Raw genomic sequence first — 25,132 nt, 5'->3', positions numbered from 1 at the left:
GGATGTCAGCACACTCAGGCTTGGCCTTCATCCCAACTGAGTTTAGTGACAGCACAGGTGCGGACTTGAGGACGTGAGCCCGAGGCTGCCTGCATTGGATGGGGCTGAGTGGCGGGCAGGGTGCCTCTATGAAGGTGATGGAGGTGCAGGTGGCTAGATACTGGGCGGTTCTTGGGCCCCGAGTCTTTGTATGCATACATGGCTGTGCCCACAACCCTGGGCGGTAGAGTAGATGCACCTGTCTCCATTTTGAAGGTGCAGACACCAGGGCTGGAAGAGCATTTGGCCTGAGGTTGTCCAGCTAGTGAGCGGCTAGGTTCTGTCCCACAGGGCAAGCCTTCTCCTTTTATTTCCTTCTTATTTTCCCCCACCTTTTATCTATCTATCTATCTATCTATCTATCTATCTATCTATCTATCTATCTATCTGATCGCCCCTACCCTTCAGAGTTCTTATTTTACCTACACTTCTTTATAGAAAAATTCCCAAGAAGGCTGGCTGCCAGGGCTTGGAAACTGCGGAAGCTGCAGAAGTGGAACCTTCCTGGGGAGGTGGGTGGGGTGGGGCACACAGCATCCCCAGCTCTGGAACCTGCAGGGGCTCACCTGACTCAGCTCCACCTGGCTTCCTGCAGGTGGCTGGGAAGTATGGCTGCCTCCTTAGGGTTGGGAAGAACATGCCCAAGGCCTGAGGATGGAGGTCATGCCAGGAAGGGGTTGTGCAAGTTGCTCTTTAGCAGGCAGGGCAGTGATATTTATTCCAGAGGAATAAATCCAGTGAGTGAATGAGCCATTCCCGTCTCCTTCGCTAGGTAGCTAGTACCCAAAGCCTGCAGTGTGCATTGCAGTAGCCACAAACCCTGTGTGACTGTGCAGATTACAAGTGTAGCTGGTCTGAACTGAGCTGGGCCAGGCTGTGCAATATGTGCGGGACTTAAAAGACTTGGTATGGAAAATCTTGCAGTGTCCCGTGGATACATTTTGCACTGACCACATGTTTTAATGATATGTTGGATCTATTGAGTGAAACAGGGTGTGGTGTTAAACTCATTAGTAGCTCCTGTCCTTTTTGCACATGATATCAGGTTGCTCACATGGCTGACATTCTGTTTCTGTCAGGTGGTACTAGCCTGCTCCCAGGGCAGACTCTTTTTAGCATTACAGCCTTGGCTCATCTGTTCCCTGCTGTGCTACGAAAGTATGACCCTAGCCCTCAATTTCCCCATCTCTGAAATGGGGGTAGGGTGGCAGACCCCTTGGAACTGCATTCAGAGTTGGCTGGGAGAAGACAGAAGGAGCCCAGGGGGCATTGGCTTCTCCGTCTCTCCAGAGGCAGGCTGCAGGTTTGGGGGGCTGGGGTGAGCCCCATGTCTGAGGCCTGTTCCTGGGTCAGGTGCTAGCAGCTATGAGAGGCCGCGGGACACTAGGACTGAGGAACGATAAGGGTCTGCTGCGGCATGGGCAGCTGCTGTCTGCAGTGTTGGCATCCTACACGGGCACCGGTTTGAGTGCTGGCTGCTCCACTTCCAATCCAGCTCCCTGCTGATGTTCTCAGGAAAGCAGGAAAACATGGCTTGAGTGCTTGGGCACCTGTGTCCACGTGGGAGACTTGGAAGAAGCTCCTGGCTCCTAACTATAGCTTGGCCCAGCTCTAACTTTTCAGACCATTTGCGGGAATCAACCAGCAGATGGAAGCTCTTTCTCTTCCCCTCCCCCTCGCCCCCTGTAACTCTTTCAAATAGATTAATAAATCTTTTTTTTTTTTTTTTAATGCTAGTTCATTTCCCAGGTGGCCACAGTGGCCAGAGCTGAGCTAAGGAGTCCGGATCCTCTTCCGGGATCTCCCACATGGATGCAGGGTCCCAAGGCTTCAGACCATCCTTGACTGCTTTCCCAGGCTACAAGCAGGGAGCTGGATGGGAAGTGGAGTACCTGGGACATGAACCAACGCCCACTTGGGACCCTGGTGCATGCAACCCAAGGACTTTAGCCACTAGTATACTGCATCAGACAAAAAAAAAAAAAAAGAATAAATATTAAAAAAAAATGATAAGGTGACTGCCCTGAGGCAGAGGAAGGATACAGTCTGAAGGACAGAATGCACAGAGGGGGTTTCCTCCTGGGGCCACCAGCCTGGATGTAGCGCAGGAAGCAGGGAAAAGCTGGGATAGCTACCACTGCTGTCACAAGCCACATGTCCAGGGCCCCATGCTCCAGGCATTCACAGCCTGGACTTCCCAGGGGACTGTGTGGGTGCATGGTAGCCCTCAGCTTCTGTGTCAGGGATAGGCCTGGTCCTGTGCTATGAGTGCGAGGGTGACAGAGAAGGTATGAGTGTAGGCAGGTGTGCATTTGAGTGTGTATAGGAGTGTGGGGCCAAGCCTTGGCCTAGACTTCATATTGGGGCCCACAGTCTCCCACTGCCGTAGAGCCCACAGCATCATGGCAGGTGGGCTCTACTGATGGTGGCCTCTTGTTTTTAAGGAACGCATACTTCCCATGTCCCGGCTCCTCTGTGCGGCTGGCTGTCCCCAGCCCCCCTTGTTGGCCATTTCATTCCTCTGCTCTGGCATTGGACACCTCCAAGAGCAAGAGAAGGTGGCATTTGGTGGTCCCCAGGGAGTTCTGAATATCCTGCTCCACCAAGCCACCTCCTCTCTCACTCACCTCTTTGGCAATGGGGGATTCAAAGTCTGGGCTCTGCCGCCAGTCAGGCTGACTGTGTCCACCACCCACCTCTTTGGCAGTGAGGGTTCAAACCTGGGCTCTACCACCAGACAGGCTGTGTCCTCTTTGTGCACCCCAGGTTTCCCTGGCCCTTCCATTCAGGTGAGAGAGGTCTCAGCGAGGCTGGCCTGCAGGGGGCGTCCCTGAGTCACAGTACTAGCCAGGTCACAGGTAGCCCTTATCCTCCCAGTGTTTTCCATCCCCAGGACTTTGTATGGAAGTGGAAAGAGCTGAGACCCCTGGTGACTGGGAGCAAGTGCAGGTTGGGGAGGGGTGGGAGTGGTGGAAGTGGTCCGGCAGTCCTAGCACAGGTCCTGTGGGGAGCAGCCTACTTGATGAGCATGCCCAGGCATTTGTTGGTGGTACAGGGTGGGCTGGATGAAGCAGTTCTGAGCCTTACCTTGTGCTCGGCATCAAGGGCCTGACAGAGCCTCGTGTTTAGGGTCTTCTGGCTCTCAGAAGTTCATCACTCAATTGTGGTCACACAACAAGGTGGAGGAATCCACCATGGGGGGAAGGTTATGGGAGGGGTGGTGGGAATCCCAGTACCTATAAAACTGTGTCACATAATACAATGTTATTAAAAATATACATATATATTAATCTAATTAAATTATAATTGCTAATTAAAGCAATTATACAAGAAAAATTCAAAATAAAATAAAAAATTCCAGGCATTAAAAAAAAAAAGTTCAGCACTCACTTCCTCCTTCTGTCTGTTCAAGGCAGGGCAGAGGCAGAGGGTGGGTTTAACACTCACACTCCTGAGTGGAGTGCGCTTCACAGGGCTGCTTTGCAGCAGCAGCTCGGACAGCCATCACAGATGTTTCTTTGGCCCACTGGTGCTAGCCAGTTGCCCAGGTGCTGGCCAGTCAGTCACTCAAGGACAGAGTTAGGATCTACTGACGAGTCGGGCAGGGGCAGTGGGGGCAGGGAACATAGAGCTCTCACTCCTGGGAACCCCAAGAGGAGGCCAGGCCCTGAGCCCCGAGGGTGTGGCCACATGAAACAGACCTTGGGAAGGGGTGTATCGGCATGCTCAGAGCACCACTTTTATTTTTATTTCACTTTGTAAGCTTGAAGTGTTTCCTTAAAAAAAAAAGAATAGTCTACATCTGGGCATCTGGCAGAGGGAATAGCATTGCAAAGGCCCTGGGGCAGAAAGTAACAGGTGAGGAAACAAGTGAAAGTTCCCCTTTTGCCCTGGAGGCCTCCTGCTTTGGTGTCTTTCTCTTGGAAAAATCTGCTCCCAGCTGCCCTGAGACCATGCTGGGTGTCAGCAAGAGGCCTGGGTGGTGGTGCTGGGAAGCAGTGGAGGCCAGCCAGGTTCTGCCAAGGACTGTGGTGACCCTGCTGGCTGTGAAACTGGCCCTTCTTGTGGGCTGAGTCACTGCTGTCCCATTGTCTTACGTCACAGACACCCTGGAACAGGTCCTGGCCTGCAGTGTGCACGTGCGCTTCCGTGACGCGCCGGGAGTGTTCCCCTTAGAGGAAGGCCACTGATTTCTCCGAGGGAGAGAGGCGTTGTGACTGAAGCTGGCCCCTGAACCTGGCCGGCAGATAGGGTGGGAACGGTGGGTGTGTCTGGAGCTGCTGCACCTGCAGGTACTTGCTGCCAGACGTTTTGCTTCAAGCATGTCCTTCTTCCTGTGTGTCCCTGGCTGTGATCTCCTCCAGCCTCTGCTGGGTGCAGGGCCCTGGGGAGTCCTGGGGGACCCTTCTTCAGGCTCTGTGTTCGCAGGCGGTGAGAGAGTGCTGGGGGTGCCCTGAGAAATGCCGTAGGACTCTGGGTCCCCCTGCTGGGGGAGGGGCAGACTCATGACCAGCTCTGACGTCTGATTTGGGGTATGGTGGGAGTCACTGAGGTGCTTATCTACTTAGCATGCCTCATTGTGCTGCATACTTGATGTCCATAAGTGTCTAAGGGAGTCCACTGAAGCACAGAGAGACTGAGTAACTTGTTCAGGGTCACACAGCTAGCGACACAGCTGGGATTTGAACACAGGCTGTCTGGCTGTGGAACGTGTGGTCTTACTCACCTATAGTAGTCTGAACCTTGCCGCGCTCTGCCCCCTGACTCACCTGCCATGAGATGCTGATCTTCAAGTCCCCAAGCTTTGGGAATCTGTGACCTACGTGGCTGGGGACTTGTCGGATCTTCGTTTAGGGACTTGGGGTGGGGCGGCCATCTGGATTGTCAGGGTGGGCCTAGGGGCTTCACAGGAGTACAAGAGGCTTTGACTACAGTAATGGATGTCAACAGTGCATTTTGACAAAGTGATTGGGTGGATGGAGGGCCACTTCCTGAGATGGAGGTGTTTCCTGGGGAGAATTGTGGGGAACCCCAGTTTGGGGAAGTCTTAATCTCCATGGCAGCAGGAACTCTGCAGGCTGCGGGGCCTGCTCCCGTGTGTTCCTTTGGCTAACTTCTTGGACGTGGAGAGCCAGGCTTGGGTCCACCGGGGTCCAGGCTCAGCCCCTTAGCAGCTGTGGGACGCTGGGCTGCACACCTGGCGTATCTGTGTTTGTTTCCTCATCTGTAGATTCTGTCTAAGTGGCTGCAGGGCCTTGAAGTTCACCCTGAGGAAGCAGAGGCGCTCGGGCCGGGGCCTGGCTCCCTGACCTCTTCATGCGTCAGACTTCCCAGGCCCCATGTATACGCAGTGGTCACGTCCATGTCACAGCGTCCCCAGCACTGGGTGGATAGAGACTCAGGAGTTTCCAGAAAAATCCTCAGCTTCATTATAAATAAGTGATGCAGACATTCTGGGGAGAGTAGAAGGAATCATTACTCACAGGGAAATGCAAATATTTTTGTGAATATCTTATGAAAAAAAAATGAGGCATTTTTCCTGAGCAAATATTCTTGTTTATTTCTCTAGCAACATAGCCACAGTTGTGCTGCAGGGGCCTGCCTTCCACTGCCAAGGGCATTTCTCAGGGGTCAGCTCTTCTCCCTTCCCCTCACTTTTTCTTCTGCATTAGCCCAGAGAAAACATAAGGAAGACACCAGTGACCAAATTTGGGCTTTGCTGAGAGGAGGGTATTACTTCTGTAGCAAAAAGCAATTTTTGCGGCCAGACTTTCTCAACTGTGAAAACTGGTGTGGGCAGAGGCACAGCAAACACAAAAGTATGTGAAAGAAGTTGGTCTACTCACCAGCATGTTGCGACGAAGGCTGGCTGTGCTTGCAGGCGTTGCATTGGGATGGGAGCAGGGGGCAGGGGTTGCTGCCCACCCTGAGTCTGGCACAGTGCAGGGTGCTAGGTATGCTTTCTGTTCCAGCTTTGTGGAGGACACTGATTGAGTCACTAGTTAGGAAAGTGTGGCTCCAAGAGGCCAGGGAAGTGGCCCGTGGTTGCTTGACTTGGGGACAGGACTTGGAAGTCCACTCTGTCCAGCTTCTGAGGGCCCTGCCTTTTCCACTTGGTCCTCAAAGAAGGGGTTCTTGGTTCAGCATCCAGCAGACTGACCTGGTGAAATGGAAAGAGATGCCCAGGGCAAGGCGAGGGGCCTGGCTGTACCCACCCCAGGTGGGGAGGGGGATTGCGTTTTCATTCTCAAGGGGGATAGTGGGGCTCAGGGAATGCCGGGCTGGCAAGGTGTTTTTTTTGCTTCCTAGTTCATTTGGGAGTCATCTCTTCCTTCCCAGTGTCCCTCCTCCTGCCACTTCCATCTGTCCATCTTCCATGATGAGCACAGCAGTTGCTGGGTGCTGGGCAGACAGCAGGAAGCAAGAGGAGGACAGCTGTCTGCCTCAAGTCCACCTTCTAAGGACAGGGAGGTGGGGTTGGGCAGGAAGCTATGAGTGGGTGGACTCAGGAAGCCATGCTGCAGGCTGCTATGCAGTGGAAATGAAGCAGGGTCAGGTCGTGGTGTGGAGAGGGTAATGGGGGTGGACTTCGGAGCGTGGGAAAGTCATGAAACTGAGCAGAAGTGGTCTCAGCCTCATGCTGAGAATGAATGGAATGCCCTAATTGTTCATGGTAAAGCATTTAATTTAGGGCTGCTGTTTGGCACAGTGATTAAGACACAAGCATCCCGTATAGAATAGCCTCCCCTGCCTTTTTTTTTTTTTAAACATTTTATTTCGTTTATTTGAAAGAATTAGAGAGAAGAGGTCTTCCATCCTCTGCTTTATTCCCCAAATGGCCACACAATGTGTTGAACTGGGAACTTCTAGTTCTCCCACGTAGTGAAGGGGCCCAAGGCTTTGGGCCATCTGCTGTTTTCTCAGGCACATCAACAGGGAGCTGGATCAAAAGTGGAAAAAGTTGAGCAGCCAGGACTCAAACTGGCTCCCGTCTGGGCTGCTGGCATCACGGGCAGCGGGTGCATGCCTGACGTTTTGTCCTTCTCTGACAGCCTTGATGCAGACTCTTTGATGTCATGCTAATGGGGAAGGTGTTTGGGTGTGGATAGAGACTTGGCTGAACTTGGAATGACGGGCTTGGCCTGAGAGTGGCTCTTTGTCCCTCAGCACTCTGCGTCCTTAGTCCTCTCATGCAGTTGTAGCCTGGTGGGAATGATGGCAGTGATGGTTGTGGAAGTTGTGAAGGTGCTGGTGAAGGCCGTGGTGGCAGCGGCTTTGTGGTAATCGTGATAGTGAAGGTGGTGATGGGTGTGTTTTGTGGCACCAGTACAACACTGCAGAGTGGGTAGCAGCATCCTCGACTGCAGGAGACCGCACACAGCCAGGCTGGGGCAGGACTCAGAGCAAAAGGGTCCAGGGAGCATGCCTGTGAGTCGCAATGAACAGTAGTATGGCTCTCACTCCTCGAGGGTTGGGGGATGGGACAGCTTTTGCGGGGAGGTGGCCCTGCGGCAGCACTGCCCCAGGCCTGAGGCTTCCCTGGGAGGGACTGTTCCCAGCCTCTTCCTCTGCCCAGGCCACACCAGGTCCAGTGTGCTGAGGAGGGGCCCTGTCTTTTTGTCCCCATGACAACCAGTCACTGGGCCTGTGTGGGTTTGTGTTTTCCTGACTTGAGGTTGTGGCTCTGTTGGTTGTGGCTGAGGTTTTCTGCCCTAGCAGCCTCAACTCTGGTGTGGTCACGGTGGTGTCCGGAGGTGCTGGGACCTGCCCATGCTGACTGACCACAGGCCCCACGGGCCCTGAACTGCGCCCCCACCTCCCTTTACTGCTATTGTCCTCAGAGCCGAGGACTGCCACCCCATTGCCCTTTTTGGACGCAGCAGTGCTCTGTGGTTTGGCCGTCTCGAGGGATCCACTGAGAGGCCTTGGAGTGCCTCAACTCCTGTCCCACCTGTTCCCCAGTGCTTTTGCTGACCTTCCTGGTCAAGTCCTCCTTATTGCTAGTCCCAGCTCAGCAACCAGGCAGCTGCTTCTTGGGGCTGGAAAGGCTGCTCTCAGGGGCTCCCCTTCTTGCCCATCTCCTGCCCTCCTCACCGTGCCGAGTTCTGGTTGGTTGCCTCTGGCCTGACCCTCCCATGTCATAGTGCAAGTCTCTTAACTAGAGCTCTTACCATTTAGTCCCACATGACTGGTGCACCCATTCCTTGGGTCTCTGAAGTAGCCTTTATAAAAATGGAGTCATTTTACCCCCATGGTGACGCTGGGGGTAGTGTCAGGCTGTGCGGAACTTCCTGGGGCAGGCCTAGGCTCTAGGGCCACCCCAGTCTCCTGCTGCCTTCTCCTGCCCAACCCTTGGGATTCTTTGCCCTGCCAGGAAGGTTCTGGATACACATGTGATACCAGGGTCTGCCCAGGCCTTGAGGAGCCATGGTCTGGAGCCCCCAGAGGGAGTGGCACAGCCTCCTCTCAGGGTCTCCATGTCTCCTCCAGGATTCCTCTCTTGGCCGAAGCACACCGTGAGTGCTGTAGGGCAAGGAAGGACCAAGAAAATTATCCCTCTCTGTGCCACCTGCCCCATGGCCTCCATAACTTCTGTCTAAGGGGAGTGTCCAGTCCTGCTGTAGCCCTCCTGGATCCAGATGGGGAAAGGAATGCAAAAGGCTGGTGCTTCCTCCAGCCCTCCCTTTCACAGTGGCTGCCAAGTGCACTGAGTACAGAAAGTCCACCCTACAGGGCACCTGGAGTGTGCCCAGCTTAGCTTGTCACTTCTGAATGGCTCTGAGTCTCTCTTGCCACCAGCTGTTTCTAGGGTGCTGCAATGGGATCTCACCTTGTTCGTGCTGCCACCATGGGCAGATATTTTCTGGACTTCAGCCCTGCCAGCAAGCTGATGCCCTGGGCATGCTGACACTCCGTTTCACTTTGCCTGCACATTTTTGGTGGGAGTGGAGAGATATTTGGCATGCATAGTCACTGGGACACCTGAGAATCTCCTAGACCATGACCTTGAAAGCAGTACCTCCAGTCTCTGTGGCTGGGTTGGGAAGTGGACCATTCAGACATTGAACCAGCATCTATATGGGATACTGGCGTGTGCAAAAAAAGGACTTCAGCTGCAAGGCTACCACATTTAGCCCTCTCCTACTTGAGTCTAACCCATTTGACCCCTCCCTAACATTAGCATAATGCTGCCTTGCTAAGCCAACTGCCTTCATTGGGCCCTGCTGATAACACCTGGCTTCACTCCCTCTCTTCATCCCAGCCCCTGTCTGACTCTGTTACAGAAGCCACAGCTGCAATTTTGTGCCTCGTGTTGCCCAGGGGCTTCTGCCTCGCACCCTGTGACTTGACCTGCTTTCCCATTACAGTTGCCCTAACACCCTCTGTGTGTGCACACGCTTATACGTGCGTGTGTGAACACACACACACACACACAGTTCTGCAGCCACCACTGACTGGGTCATCTCAGACTCTATGCTGGTCCTCAGAATGTGACCTGAGAGGACTGGGGAACTGACCAGTCCGATGTGCTCCTGGGGGCTTGAGAACTTGGGTTCTGGAAACTGGGCAGGCAGTTGGGACACAACAGCCTTGGGATGGGGCAGCCTTGGGTGCCACTCGCCTCTGCAGCTCACTGCCAGTGTAGGCACAGGCACCACAGGATGGCCTTGATGTCAGACAGCAACTCCAGGTTGGGGTCCTGCGTGCTGGCCAGGCTGAGCTCCTCAGGTTCGATCCCTCATTAGAAATTCACACAACTCCAGGGAGCCCTCCATTCAGCATCAAGCTTTATTGCCACAAAAGGCTGCAAATCTGGACCAGCCAAAGGGAGACATGGGGAAAGAGCTAGATGAGTCACAGGTGTGAAACTGCCCCATTCTCGGGCTGTGCCACCGGCCAGGTGCCAAGCAGGAAGCTCTCCCAGGCCTGCGTGTCCCTGGTGTTTGTTGGAGTTTCATGAGGTAGGTCTGGATGACTGATCCTCAGGCAGTTATCTTGAACTCGGGTTAGCCTCCCCTCCCTCTCTGGAAAGCTCGGTTGAGATCGCCCGACTCAGTCCCAACTGATCACGCAGCTCACGTTTCTGGTACAGACAACCTCAGCCCAAGTTACTGCAAAGGCCAGCCTAACACCTTGCCCACACGGAGAAAGTCATGCAGCTACCTCCAGGGGCATCTATAGCTCTAACATGTTCCCCTGAGGCTGAGTGGCTCTGCAGGGACTGCTCAGGGCTTAAGAGCATAGAGGAAGCTCTTTCCGACAAGCAGGTTTCTGCCACACAGCCAGCCATTGGTCATCAGGGGAAGAGAATTTGAGAGTGAGCCTCCACACACCCTACCCTGGTGTTGGCTGAGCCACACACTGCCTCGTAGACAGGAGGGAGACCAGGGCCTTGCTGGGACTCTCTTCCCTCCCCTGTGAGCTGGATCTGGAACAAGACCTGCCTCATGGAGCTCCCATAGGTGGTGTGCTAACAGATCCCTGTGTGCCCTGACCTGCAGAAGCCCAGCCCTGGGCTCAGAGGATTCCAGTAAATCCCCCTGAAGTCACCCACATCCTGTCATCCTGAGCTCTGTCACTCCAGGTGGGATCCTACCACCTCTGTCCTTTGGGCTTTCCCAGAGCCCAGGGCCCGTGGAGCTGCTCTGGCTTCCCCCTGGGATCTGCATGCCAGCTCATTTCAGAGCAGTTTCCATGCTCAGGAACAGCCCAGGGGCATGAGTGACAGACTTTGGACAGGGCGCGGAGCAGGTGTCGGGAAACACATGCGCTTACGTCATAGGAACATAGGAACCACTGATGAATGTCCCAGGACCTTGCCCTGTGGCCAGGCCTATACTGTCACTTGCTTTCCTCTGCTGGGAGGGACCCCACTGCTCTCTGTTCCCATGTCTGCCAGGGGCACGTGCTGGAGGCATTGCTAGGGGCCTCCCCCTATGCCCTGTGCCCAGGGTGGATGAACCACTTCCTTCTTCGGGCTGCTTCAGAAGAGCACGCTGGCGCCTGCAGCTGTGAGTCAGGGCACACACACCTTCCTGTTGTCTTGGCGTCCATCACTCCAGGTGGAGCCCGTGGGTCCTGGTCCTTTGTGCTGGCAGAGCTGGTGGAGCTCAGCGCTCCTGCTCCTCAGCCCTGTGTCATGGCCTGGACAAGAGTCTTCCTGTTGGTTGTGGGTGTTGTTGCAGCCATCTAACTCTTCCAGGCAGTCTTTCCACCTGCCTGGCAGTTACCCTCCGCCTTGTCTTTGATGCATGGAGTGAGCTGAATGCCCACAATGGCAGGCACCATGTCCTGGCTCAGACACTTGGGCTAAGAAATGACTAAAAGCTTGGGGGCGTGTAGCCCCTCTGGATATGTGCATTGTTAGTCGCATTAATTCCTTGCTCAGAGCCTCAGCACTTTATCAATGAATGGGGCTGGTGTCACCTAATGAGAGCCATTGTCCAACACCTTGTGGGCAGGCTGACAGGGTGCAAGGAAGGAGATTGTGGTTGGGCCCTGTGAGCATTCATTTACTTCCCAGGAAGCCCACATGCACAGGGAGGCTTGCAGTTGAGCAGCCAGCATGTCAGCTGGTTACATGGACACAGTCCCATCCCTGCTTCCCGGAGGCAGGTCCAGCCTGGGCTGGGCAAGGGCTGTGGGCCAGGTGGTAGGCTACTTCTGCAGAGCATCGGGGTGAAGGGCACTTGGGATGGGGCTTCTGCAGGTGGATGGGTCAGGAGGGCTGCTTCTGGTAGAGAGGACTGCATGCACAGGATTGCGGGCTGGGGTGGGGGGTGAGGACGCTTACAGGGACCACCTTGGGGCCGAAACTAAAGCACAGCACTGGTTTCCACTCAGCTAATCCTACCTGAGTATCTGCAGGGACCCGAGAAGGGGTTAGTATGTGGCAGAGTAACGCAGGGCCCTCACCCTACAGGTGGCAGAGACATAAGTAAACCTGGTCATTTCAGGTGGGACCTGTGGTTGTGGGTTGGACCTGGGGATCACAAAGCCTTTTCATGGTCCGAGTTGAGTGGGACTGTGACAAAACATACACTCACGTGTGGAGAGATGGGCCTGCTTCAGCTAGTGTGGTCAGAGGAGGCTTGGACATGGCTCTTTAGGTCAGGATCAGACTCAGAGGTAGGGAGAGTGCACTGCAACAGAAGGCAGGGGTGGTGCAAGGACCAGGAGCCGTGTGTGTGTGTGTGTGTGTGTGTGTGTGTGTGTGTGAGCACGCACACGCACGCATGCACACGTGCGCAAACTTGAGCAGCCCATGGCCAAGAGCAGTGTCAGAGTCTGACCTAGATCTGGGCATCCCTGGATGTGGGCCCCCGTCTGTTGAGAGGCAAGCAGGGAGGTGGGCCTGGGGTAGCTGGGACTACAGGACCCAGATGCAGGTGGCAATTCTGTAGGTACATGGCTGGGCCTCGCTGCCTCTCAGGATCCAGAGAAACAAACAGGTCCCACTGAAATGATCAACAGGGTCGACACTTTGGTGATTAAACCTACAGTTGAGCAACTCAGCAGCACAGTTAGCAGCCAAATGTTTTGTCTGGAAGCGATGACCTCTTTGAAGTGAGTTGTTTGTTTTTGAGATGTGCAGGTTTGCCCCAGCCTTAACATGAGTTAGGGAGGCCTGACATTATTTCATGGGATGTGGAGGGAAACCAGAGGCCACCTGCAGGGGTGGCACTCAGGGCCCCCAATGCCCTTGAAGAGGACAATGTGCCAAATGCACCCTTCTGTTAACTTCCTGTCGCCTCCATGACAAATGACCATAAACCAAGCTCATGAGAACAGTGAAGACTTACTGTCTCACTGTGCTGAGGGTCAGGATTGTGGCTCGGGTTTGCGGGCTGGGATCAGGGATGTTACAGGGTTGTTTCTTTTGAAGATGTTAGGGGCATCTGGTCTCTTGCAACATTGGTTGGTGGTCCCTTCCATCTGCACAGCCAGCAATGGCTGGGCTGGACTCACTTGCCTTGCTCTGAACTGATGCCTCTGGTCCCTTCTGACACATTTAAGGACCAACCAATGCAGGGCACCACTTCTGTCATTATCAGTGGTTCATTTTATAATCCTGGCCCCTCCCACTCTGGTCATGTAACCCCACATGCTCACTGGTTATAGGGATGGGGGAGTCAGCAGCTTTGCAGAGAACTTTATTTTCCTGAGGCTGGAGAAATGATTAGCAGGGAGGAAAGGAGCCCCAAGTGGTGGCTGGGGAGATTGCATCAACAAGTGCAGAGTCTGGGCAGCGCCCCCCTGGTGCTGCCCTCGCTGGCCTTTAGGTCCCAGCCTGGGCATCATCACATCCCCCAGATGGGTCACCTTTCCTTACCTCTTCCCCTAACCTCATGGAGGCCCCGGTAATAATGAGTCCTCCTCTGCCCCAGTTCCTTTCTGTGTGTTGGCCCGGCTGGTCATCCAGCCTGCATGGAAGCCACAGTTCCATCCACAAGGCAGCTGCTGTTGGGCTACAGCTGGTTTTTGCTGTGTGGTTGACCAGTTGTGACTGAGACGTTCAAGGTCTGGGGTCATCTGTGAATCTCCAGTGCTTAGATGTTGGCACCTGCTTGGCTCCATACACAACCAAGCAAGCCCTGCAGGCTTTGGTCTGGGTATGTGCAACTTGAGTCATAGCCAGCCCTGCTTCCTGGCCCCTGTTAGCTGGGTGTTGCATCGCCTCTGACCCCAGCTGGCTTGTTCATCTTCTGTTTCTCTAGCTCTCAGAGCACTAAGAAGGGAATGTGCAGACAGAGCAGCACAGACTAAAGCCCAGGGCCAGAATTTTATCCCAGCCAAGGTCATGACTCTGCCCTCTGTGAGTTCAGAGACCTGGTGACTTGCTTCTTTTTGTCCTGTGCCTCAGTTTCTGCATCCATCAAGTGGGAAGAGAGCAGCTCTCACCTTGGAGGAGTAGGAGAATTCTGTAGGAGGGTGCAGGGGATGGGGTTGATTGGTGTGTACGTGTTTATGTGTGTGTGCTCATGTGTGTGTGTGTTGGCCCTAGCAGCATGAGAGTTGTGAGTACAACAGTTCACCCGTTGCAGAGTTATGCAAGCTTGGACATCTGTTCCTGCACCTCCAACACAGGCCCAGGGGGTTTTCCCTCAGCATCATCTGAGGATCAAGCGTGGTGGTGCCCAGATATTGCCTGACCACATGTGCCCAGTATTGGCCCCTTCTGTCACTCAGGTTTGAGGCCTTTGCCATCTGCCGAGACTTGAGGGAAGAGAACTGGGGCTGGCCAGAATGAATTCAGTGTACTTCCTGGTCATCTGGGGGGTTGTGCACCCCTAAAACCAGCTTATTCACGGATCAGGGCCTCCGTCTGAGTTCCTGACCACTCCTCTGACTGTTAACAACCCCTGGCTATGCATCTGCTTGTGAACGCACTCTGCCTTGATGCACCTGTCCTGAACCCTGTGAGTAAGGCCGTCCAGGCCCAGGTTGCTGAGGAGGGACCTGCAGGCTTGCATGGGTGGGGCCAAAGCAAAGTGTGTGAGCTGGCCACACTGGCTTGTGGGAAGCCAGGAGCTCCACCCCCTGTCCCTGGGTGTGCTGTTGGGGCAGAGGATCTTGTTCTACCCAGACCCGCCCTACCCCAGGAGGGAGAGCAGGGAGCCATGGTACTGCCCACAGACAGGATAACAGGCCCTTGAAATCCTGAGATACCAAGCAGTCCAGAAGAGTGTGGCCTGTGCTGAGGTCCCAACAGGTGTGACTAGAGGCGTCTCTATTCCCAGAGCCCTGCCACATGACACAGAGATGCCTCCAGATCCAAGACACCAAAGTCTGGGTTCAGGTGCCCTGAAATGCTGGTGCAGCATCCTAGCATGCTGGCACACTTACGCCTTCTGTCTGCCTGCCTTGCATCAGGATGGTGGGGGTGATGGGAGTACCCAAGCACAGATGCCAGTGTCACATGTTAGTTACACATGTGTGCTTGCTACATATGTCTACTCTGCAGCCTGTTCACATGTGGGTTCTTTAAACATCTCCACTACACACTTCATTATATATGCAGACTCAGTGTGTGTGGGGGTTAATAACACATGCATTTTCATTACTTGGGTCTACTTATTTCGTTGTCACTGTATGTGCAGGTGCACTTTGGATGTGTTCTTTATGCGTCTTTATAGCATGTATGTCTGTCATGCATGTGTTTTACATGTGTATATTACATGTTCACAGCACATTCATTATTGATGTGCTCATTATGCATGGTATTTATCATATTATCACCATGTGCCCATTATGCCTGGTCATTACTCATGAATCTGTTGCACTTGAGTTCGTCATGTGTGTATTCATTTTGGATTTGTGACATGTGCTTGCTGTTTATGCACAGTGGGAAGGGACAGGCCCTTCAGGTGCTCTTCCTTCCAGCCTGGGGAGATACATCCTCTGAGGCTCCAGGATTTGTGAGGAGATAAATGGAACATTCAAGGCAGGTGGAAAGTGAAGTCGTTGTCCCCAAGTTCTGGTCCCATGCTGGGGAAGGAGACTCCAAGGAAAACATAGAACAAAATCAAGTTGGGAGGAGATCATAGATCACTCCCTTTGGATTCATTTCATGAAGGTTGCCTGGTCCCTAAGGGGCAGTGTTAAGATATGGCCATCCAGGCCTCTGCTACTGGAAGGTCCCAATCTAGTTTGAGGGCTGGACAGCAGTTGGGCTGCTGAGGGAGAGTGAGGTGCCTGTGTGCTTGGAAGGCACAGGAACACCAAGAACTCACTACTGTGGTGGAGATGGGCACCAGGGACTCACCGCTATGGTGGGAAGGGGCAGGGGCACCAGGTACTCACTGCTGTGGTGGGGAGGGGCACCAGGGACTCACCGCTATGGTGGGGAGGGGCAGGGGCACCAGGGACTCACTGCTATGGAGAAGAGGGGCAGGACCAGGACTCTCTGCTGAAGGGGGCACAGGTGCAGGATGCTCAGGCTTGAGGCCTGCCTGGAGGAGCTGTAGGAGTGTGGAGTGTTTCTGACTTGGCCATGTTGCTGGCTGGACCACTGTCTTCACTACCTTCAGCCCTAGAAGCAGGTGGGCTGACTCTCAGGGCTGGGATACCGGCTCAGCACCAGGGCCACACCCACATCAAACCTTTTTCTTCCCCATCTCTGCAGGGGGCGGAGGAAAGCGCAAGGGGAAAAGCAAGAAGTGGAAGGAGATCCTGAAGTTCCCTCACATCAGCCAGTGTGAAGACCTACGACGGAGCGTGGGTAAGCAGGGCTGCCTCACTTGGGTTGTGCTGGCCAGAACCCTCAGGCAGACGGGGTCACCGATCACAGGGTTGGCTTCTGGGGTGGAGCTTGGCTGCTGAGTTTGCTAAAACAGGATAGAGGTATGCTGGCATCCCTTGAGTACTCCCTGCCTTTGGTTGGCCTTGTTCCTCCAGGTTGCCCTTTCAGAGTGGGTGCTGCCATTTCTTATCACCTTTCACATAGAGAAACTGAGGCATGGACTGATAAGTACCAGGGCTCCATTTCCTCTCCTTGTAGAAGCTCAGGGCCAGCCCAGTCCTCTTCATCCAGCTCCTGTGTAGTCACCTCCAAGAGGTCTGGCACAACCCAACATGCCAGATGGATTTGCTTGAGGAGGAGGCCGGGGAGGCTGGTAGGAGCTCCTGGAGGGGTCCCCCATTCCTGTAGGAAGGCGCCTCATCTGCTCCTGACTGTGGGAGCCACACACATGCCAGGTGTACTTCATAATGCTCGGATCCACTGAGGACCGGACACACTGCACATGCTCAGTTGTTTTAGGGACTTGAGCTCAGGTCTTGGGGTGACTGCCCCGAGCCTGCCTAGGGTATGTTTTTCTGAGTGGCCTCTCCCCTAGTCCCCCAGGCAAGGTGGGACTTCCTACATACCCAGGCATGCGCCATGCTGACCCTGGGCTGCTCAGTCCAGTCCCTGCAAACCCTGGCTTTCCCACAATGAGAGAATGTGATAACTCCCAGCCCCATGGCCCTGCCCTGCCCGATCCAGAAGGCACCCCTTGCACCCCACAGAGGTAGTTGTGAGCATGTCCAGCGAGGGAGGTTGCTGCAGGAGGGGAAAGTGTCTTGGGTATTCATCTCCCATCCTTGAAATTCTGGTCAGGTTGGAACCTCTTATGATGTGCTCGAGGCTGAGAACAGAGCAGGCCTACGAGGTCAGGGCTCCAGGCACAGTAAGCCATGGGTTCAAGTCCCACTGATTCTGGGGGCCACATGAGAAGTTACTCTGTCTTGCTGAGCTATAGTTTCGCCTGTTGTCACACATGGCTGTTAACCCAGTCTGGGGTGTTAGAGTAGATTACATGAGACTATGTATGTAATGAGTCTAGTGGGGTACCCTCAATGGGAACACTGGGCCCACTGCACTAGCATTCTGGCTTTCTTTCCAGAATTGCCACCAGCCAGCCTTGGGGCCTTGGACACCAGGTTGATGCTTGAAATCTAGCCTTTCTGCTTCAAGAGCAAGGTCTATTGGCCCAGCCCCACAGCCTTTCTCTTATAAGATGCCCACAGGGTGATGGGAAAGAGCTGCTTCTCTCCTCTCACAGTCTGGGCACAGGAATGGAAGGATTCTACAGGGAGCCCCAGTGGGACTCCAAGGGACCCCACCCCATCTGACCCTGGGAGGTTGCTAGGAGCCTCGGGGGCTAGTGTGTGGACATGCAGCTGTGTTCTCCCAGAAGGCATTAAACATGCTCTGAATGTGTGCAGCGAGGAGAAGCCTGGTGCCAACAGGGAGACCTCAGAGGCAGAGGAGTAGCAGGCTGGGCCAGGGTGAGGGCAAGGGGCAGGGTGCAGCAGTGTAGGCCAGGCCTGGGCTGGTGGGTTTGGCAGCAGAGCAGGTTGGGCCAAGGCTCAGAGCCTTCCTGCCACCTGGGTGCCCAGCCTCCATGGGTCCTGCTGGAAAGAATCTGAGTGACAGACTCCACTGCTTTTATAGACTGGTACACAAACCAGAGGCAAACACCACATTTGTGCTTCTCATGGACACATGAGCTCACTGACTGAGGCTCAGTGGACATGTGCCCTGGTGCCAGCTCCCTGCGAAGGGGACAGGGTCCCAAGGGTGTTTGGAGTGGTGCAGTGGAAGAACTGCATCGGTGGGAAGAGCAGAGTCCAGCGGGAACACAAGATACTGCTGCTCAGGATGGCTTAGAGGGGAGGTCAGTTAAAGCTCTTGACCTTTCTTATCCCCAATGTCAGCCCGGCCTGCCATGTGTGCCCTGACCCACCTGCAGTAACCCTCCAAAGTGCTCCTGAAAGTTCAGAGCGCTGCGGCCGGCAGATGAAGCCTGTGGGTTCCTTGTCAGAACAAAGCTTCCACAGGGAAGTTACTGGAGTCACAAAGAAAAGCCAGCTGTTCTGTCCAGGAGCTCTGTGATGACATCCCAGGGTACTGTGCACCTTCCAGTCACCAGCTGCACTGCTCAACTCTTTGCTGCTGTCTTTTCTTTTTTCTCTTTCTTTCTTCTTTTTATGGTGAGAAATATATATTTAGAGTTAGGCAGCTGGATGCAGTTTAGCTGACCCCAATTTTGTTGGCATCATAATCAGGCATCAGCTGCATGTCCACCTTCTTTTCTCCATCAGGTCTGATCAGGGTGTTGACTGTGACCATATCCGTGTCCTAGAGCTTCTTCGTGGCTTGTTTGGTCTGGTGCTTGTTGGCCTTGACATCCACAATGAACACGGGTGCGTTGTTGTCTTCCATCTTCTTCCTTGCAGACTCTGGTCACGGGGAGCTTGATGATGGCATAGCGGTCAAGCTTGTTTCTCCTGGGGGTGCTCTTCTGAGAGTATTTGGGGTCTTGGGCCTCTGGAGCCTGGATGATGTGCACATCCACTTGTGCTCGTGGACACCTGTTGGTGCCCCCTCCTCAGCCTTCAGGCCTTCGCTTTGCTTCAGCTTTGGGAAGGGCAGGAGCTTCCTCTTTGCCTTTGGTGCTGTCTTGGTGGGGGAAAAAAAAGCCAGCCCTTTGTTCTGGAAACACCTCTGCACCTGCCTTTTTCTCCATCAGCCCTCCTCTCTTCCAGCAGAATTTTCTACCATGATCCAAATTGTAGCTCCAGAGAGAAGCCCGTGTTCTCCCTCTGACCGTGCTGTTCCTCCCCATGGTGCTGCTCGCTTTATGCTTGCCCACAACTCCACCTGAAGTCTCATTTTCTTTAGCTGTTTACTTGAGTATTTTCTGACTCCCCCACTGGACTGGATGTTCTGTGTTAACAGCAAGTGTGTCTTGCCTAGCTTGCTATTAGAACAGCGCCTGGCACAAAACAGGGGCTCATTAAACACCAGGTGAATGAAGGAATGAATGCGGTGCAATATCTGAAATGAGGACTCTTGTTGAAAAGAGTCTGACATGTGTTTGTCATACCCAAGTGTCACCTTAGCCCACAGCTTCAACTGAAAGCAATGGGAATGTTGCCTTAGGAGGCCCCTTGGAAGGCGCCTCCTTTAACCACCCACCTGCATCTTTCTGCACAGATGGGGACTAAAGCGCAGTGATAGGAGTCAGGCACATGGTGCAGCCACGACTAGGGAGGCAGACGGGTGGCTCTGGGCCCAGGGCAGTTTCGCCTTCAGCAGTTGTTTGCATAAGGGTCATAGCAGTCTTGGATGTTCACAGGATCCTTGGCCAAAAGAACTGGAGAACATGTTGTCTGCCATCACACCTGGCTCCCTGAGGGCAGTGAGAGCCTGGCCTAGAGCCGCTGCTTCTCACGCCCAGGCAGCCTACCATGGGGCATCAGCCCCAGCCCTGCTGAAAGGGGCGGTGATGGTCCCATCTCTCATCACTCTATTGGGTAAAGCTGTGTTGCAAGGTCATCTGCTTCTCCAACAGATGCTGCCGGAGTACCTGCTGTGTGCCCACCAGCTACAGGGAAGCAGTGTTGCTCCAGTTCCCCTGGCGTCAATCCATGGTGGAGCCCAGTGGCTGACTGTGGCAAAATGACACAGTCGCACCAGGGTGTGGGATGGGTTCCTGAGCTAGAGGACAGGGATGCCCATCAGAACTTCCCCAGAGGAAGTGGCATCCGTTTGTGGACCAAGTTCTCTTCACCTGGGCATCTCTGTGGCTGGCACAAGTGAGTGGATGGACTTATGGGCAGGTGGACACCCCCACTTCCTCATTCTGGAAGCCAGGACTGAGGTTGAAGGCAGTGAGCACTGAGACACAGTCCTTGCTACACCTGTCTGCTTCTGCTGTGTGACCACACAGAACTGGCAGGATGGGTCTCTGATGCCTGCTCTATAAAACAAGGGGCAGTGACCTCATTAGTTAATAGACTAATTGTGTCAGAGCCAAGGAAGTACTCAGAAGGTGTAGAACTTGGAAAGGCTGGGACGTCACCATGCAGATGAACGGACCGCTGAGGTCTGCAACTCTTTCTCAGCATGCAGAAAGTTCTGTTGGGTGAAAGTGTGGCATTTTCATGTATTTAGCTTGGGCTCATTGCCTACTTTAGTCTTTCATCCAAAAAAAAAAAAAAAAAAGTAGAGGGGTTGAGAGAAAGACTTGATTATTCTACTGTTTGGCACTTTTCTGTAGGAGCAGTCCAAAAGCTGTGTAATAAATCAAGGCCCCCTCCCCAGGCCTGGCAGGCTGACATTTACCAGGGGGTCAATCACAGAGTGAGTGTGGGGGCTATGTCTGGCTTGTCACCGCCGTGTGCCAGGCCCTGGCAGGCAGGCCAGGGAGCTTGACTTACCTTGAGGGAGAGTCTCTTGCCAAAGCCTTAAGTCCTTCTAGGAGTGGAAATGCTAGGCAGTGGGGACATTCCTAGCAACAAGTCTAGAATCTTAACGTGAGAAAACAAGCCAAAACCTGTAAGAAACTCAAAACTTCCTGGAACTTGTTTGCTACTTGGTTATTCACTCAATATCACCCAGGTTCTTTTTTTCTTTTTTTTTAAGATTTGAAAAATTTATTTATTTGAGGGTTATACGGAGAGGGAAGACACAGAGAGAGAGAGAGAGCTGTTCCATCCACTGGTTCACTCCATAAATGACTGTAACAGCCAGGACTGAGCTAGGCTGAAGCTAAGAGCCTGGAGCCTCCTCTGTGTCTCCCATGAGGTTAAAGGGTCCCAAGCACTTGGACCGTCTTCCCCTGTGCCCAGGCACATTAGCAGGAACAGAAGTGGAGCAGCTGGGATTTAAATTGGCACCCATGTGAACTGGTAGCATTGCAGGTGGCAGTGTAACCCATTGTGCCTTAGTACTGGCTGCATCCAGGTTCTTTAAAATTTATAAAGAGATGGGGCACCAGATGCTCCCTTGCACCTTGGCAGGAGTCTCAGCCGTGTCATTGGCCACCACCTCACCGAAGGATATCTGTCACTGTGGTCAAGGTCAAATCGTGGCTTGGGCGTGTTACTTAATTTCTCCGGGGCACAGCTTCTTTGCCTATAAAATGGAGACATTATGGCACCAGTGTTGTGGCATACTGGGCTAAAGCCCTGCCCCTGAAGGTGGCCCAGACATTGGGCTCCTGCTAACTGAATGGGAGATGTGGATAAAGCGCCTGGTTCACCCCCATCCATTGTGGCTATTTGGAGAGTGAACCAATGGATCAAAGATTTTCTCTCTGTCTCTCTTACTCTGTAACTGCCTTACAAGTTAATAAATAAATCTCAAAAAAAGAGAGGGAGAGGGAGAAAGACGTTAGTACTTGCTTGGTAGAACTGTTGGGAAGCCCCGTAGAATGTCTTACATATGTCGTTGTGTCATTATCTTCATCATGGTGACAAAGATTTTGAAATAGTGTTTATTTGAGAGGCAAAGGTGTTAGGAGGAGCAAAGAACATGTCCTGACTGCTGAGTCATTCCCCCAAAATGCCCACCTTAACCAGGACTGGGCTAGTGCCGAAGCAGGTACCAGGAGCCAGGAACTCAATTCAGGTCTCCCAAATGAGTGGCAGAAACCTAAGTACTTGAGCTATTACCCCTGCTTCCCAGGTCTGCACTGGGAGAAAGCTGGAGTTGGGAGCCACAGTGGGACTTGAACCCCAACACTCTGAGGCACTCTACTGCACCAGACACCCACCTTGTGGAGAGTGGAGGGTAAAGACCCTTTGAGGAGATGGCACAGGTTTCCAGAGTTGCTGTCTGGATTACAAACAAGGCAAGAGAAAGGGCTGGGCTGGGCAGTTGTTTCAGTGCCAACACACTGTGCTTCAGGCCATAGGGATGCTTGCTCTGGCATCATGTGGCCCCTCCTCTTCCTTGACCCTCATACCTCCAGCTTTGTCCTTCCAGAAGCTTGTGCTGATCCTTCACAGGGTGCTGGAATGTCACAGCCTGCACAGACCCTTGTTCTGCCCTTGAGGGGTCCCTTGGGAAGGACACATGTACCTGTGTGTCTGGGAAGGTTGTAGCCTGGAGTCCCAGTGCTGGTTCCCCCAGGAGAGACCCGGCGGGCAGAGAGACATTAGCTGTCTGTAAGGTGATTTTGAGAAGCAGAGTGAACTGCATGCTCTTTGTGCAATTAGCGGCTGAATGAATCAAGTCTGGCTCCACTGCCTGATTCCACAACGGGGCAGGGAGGATGGTGACGCTGTTTCCCTCCTTCCTTATTGACTCTGTGCCCCCGGAGGAGTCTGTGGGTTCCAAGAGGACAACGTCCTCGTGACCCAGTCCCCTCGGGCCCTGGCTTCCATCGTCAGGAGCCTGGGTCTCTCTGCAGACGTCACCACTGTCCTTGGGGTGATAAGGGCACGTCACGCCTGTCGTTCTGCCACTTCACTGTATTGTGATAAGGCACAGCGTCTGCTTGTCCTTGGAAGGTAAGACAAATTCCGATGTGGCAGATTTGGGACATCAGGTGACCTGCTTGCAGCTGGCACTCTGGGGAGACGGAAGGTGGCCCTGCTTGGCTGCCCGCTGCTTTCTTGTGTCAGCCTCAGCATTTCCTGCCCCATGGCTGAGGGCACATAGGGTGCTCTGTGATGACTGGCCAGGGGCTGCAAGCGGGGGCCTGGTGGGGATTGCCCGGTGCTTTTCCAAAGCTGTTCTGCAGGGAGGGGCTGTGACCCAGGCCAGGCTTTGGTGTCAGATTTTATTCCAAATCTAAAACTAAAACCAAATGTGAACCCCATTCTTCTAAGCCAATATCCTGCTTTCCAGATAAGCCAGCTGGGTCCCAAATAGGCAGGTGGTTGCCCCTTGGTCCTCTGTGTTGGCTCCCAGTGCAGTCGCAATCAAGTGGTTCAACTGGGGTGTGTTGTCCTGCTTCCCCTGTCTCAGAGACTGGATGTGCAATGCTGCAAAATGTCAGCAGGGTCATGTTCTCCCAAGGGCTGTGACAAAGGGCCTCCCCCAGCCAGCCGGAGCTCTGTTGGCACATCTGCCATGCCTGGGCTTGCCCAACATTATCCTTACCTCCATCTTACTGTGGGGCTGCCCTTGTGTGTGTATGTCTCTGAGCAGCCCCTTTATATAGAGAGTCCATCCTATCGGGTCAGGGCCCACCCTAATGACTACATTTTAAATTGATAACCTCAGGTGTAGTGGCTTAGCAAGCTAATCTGCAGGCAACATCAGACTTCCATATGGGTGCTAGTTCAGGTCCCAGGTGCTCTACTTAGGTCCAGCTCCTTGAATGTTGCCTGGGAAAGCAGCAGAGGATAGCCCAGCTCCTTGGACCCCTGAACTCATGTGGGAGACCAGGAAGAAGTTCCTGGCTCTGGCTTTGGATCAGCTCAACGCTGGCCACTGGGGCCATTTGAAGAGGGAACCAGCAAATGGAAGATCTCTCTCTGTAAATCTGCTTTTCAGATAAAAATAAATAAATCTGAAAAAAAAAATTGATGAGTCCAGGGCCAGGTTCTGAAGTCCCAGAATACTTCCACACATTATTAACATTCTATTTAAATGTGATTAGGGGTTTTCTGCTTGGCATGTATTTGATGGCTGTCACGCATGGGGGACACACGAGTGAACAAAACTGGAAACGTCTTTCTGTTCTTGTGGGGTGCACTCACCTGTTGCCCTCAGCCCAGCAGCTGGCCAGGTCCCCCTGCCCCCTAACTCATGGCTCATTTCCCTGTGTATGACTTCTTCCTTGAAGTCATCTTGAAGCTAAGCCCTTGGCTGTGAACTCAGCCCAGACTTGCCCTGTGCCCCAACACAGGAGAAAATCGAGGTGGGTTCTGCAGCCACACAGGAGGCCAGCTGACCTACAGCAGTCTGAGAACAACGGTACTCACTCCCCTAAGGAAGCCACAGGACAGCGCTTTCCAGGGTGTCTACCCAGTCTGTTTGCAGGGTTTATTTCCCGGAGCTCAGCTGGATGACACCTTGACAGTGGAATTGCAAGGAATGCTGCGTATGCCTCCCTTAGCACCTGCCTCTGTTCCCTGTACCCGGGAGCTAGGAGAAGGAAGACTGGGGAGGCAGCTAGGTGGGGCAATAGGAACTTTTCAAACTGGCAAAGTGAGACACTGCCACGCTGTGTAACTGCTGCAGGCTTCGCACGGCCGCCATTCCCACCTCGTCCTCCTGGCCATAGAAGGGAAATGAACAATCCAGAAACATCTTGAGCCATGCTTTCTTTCTTTTTTCTTCCATATTCTGTACTTGTGTCAGCATCAAGAACTATTTTTTTTTTGTTATCTTTTAGTTCTATTTCTCATTACAGAATAAGGTATATTCATAGGTGAAATTTCTAAAAGTTAATTTATAAGAAAAACAAAACAGAACAAAACAAAACAAAACACAACACACAAGCAGAGACTGCCAGTGAGCTCTGCATTGGGCCCATGGGGCCTGGAGCCCTTGCTGTGTGGGCTCTGCCTGAGGGGAGGTGCGTCCTCCCCAGTGCCTTCTATCTCTCTGCCCCAAGTCAGATCCCATCCAGGTAGAAACAGGGGTGCTAGAGTCCCCACTGGCTGAGGGGCAGGGGCCCAGTGCAGGTGACCTTGGGGGAGTCACTTGGCCCTGATGTGTTTATCAGCCACGTTGGGTGACCGAGGGGCTAGAGGGGCAGTGACAGCAGATCATTGCCAGCCATTTTCTGTGTGATCCTGTGACTCCTTCAGTGGTATCAGTGGCTGGAGTTGTCCTCTTGTCTGGACTGCCACCTTTCCTTTAAAG

The 25,132-nt window shown here is 53.5% G+C and overlaps 1 protein-coding gene across 2 annotated transcripts in view; it reads left to right on the top strand.

Moving 5' to 3' along the window:
* Window positions 1–25,132, top strand: part of GRK5 (G protein-coupled receptor kinase 5) — a 176,134-nt gene that overhangs the window by 72,927 nt on the left and 78,075 nt on the right. For both annotated transcript variants that reach the window (XM_040992021.1, XM_040992020.1), the window contains exon 2: window positions 16,166–16,261. In XM_040992021.1, the coding sequence (XP_040847955.1) occupies window positions 16,166–16,261 (96 nt within the window). The remainder of the gene's footprint in view (window positions 1–16,165; window positions 16,262–25,132) is intronic.

Source organism: Ochotona curzoniae, unplaced genomic scaffold (genome assembly GCF_017591425.1).
Source record: "Ochotona curzoniae isolate NIBS_2020 unplaced genomic scaffold, NIBS_Ocur_1.0 contig_66, whole genome shotgun sequence".
Classification (NCBI taxonomy): domain Eukaryota; kingdom Metazoa; phylum Chordata; class Mammalia; order Lagomorpha; family Ochotonidae; genus Ochotona; species Ochotona curzoniae.
This window is presented reverse-complemented; position numbering and strand designations above follow the sequence as displayed.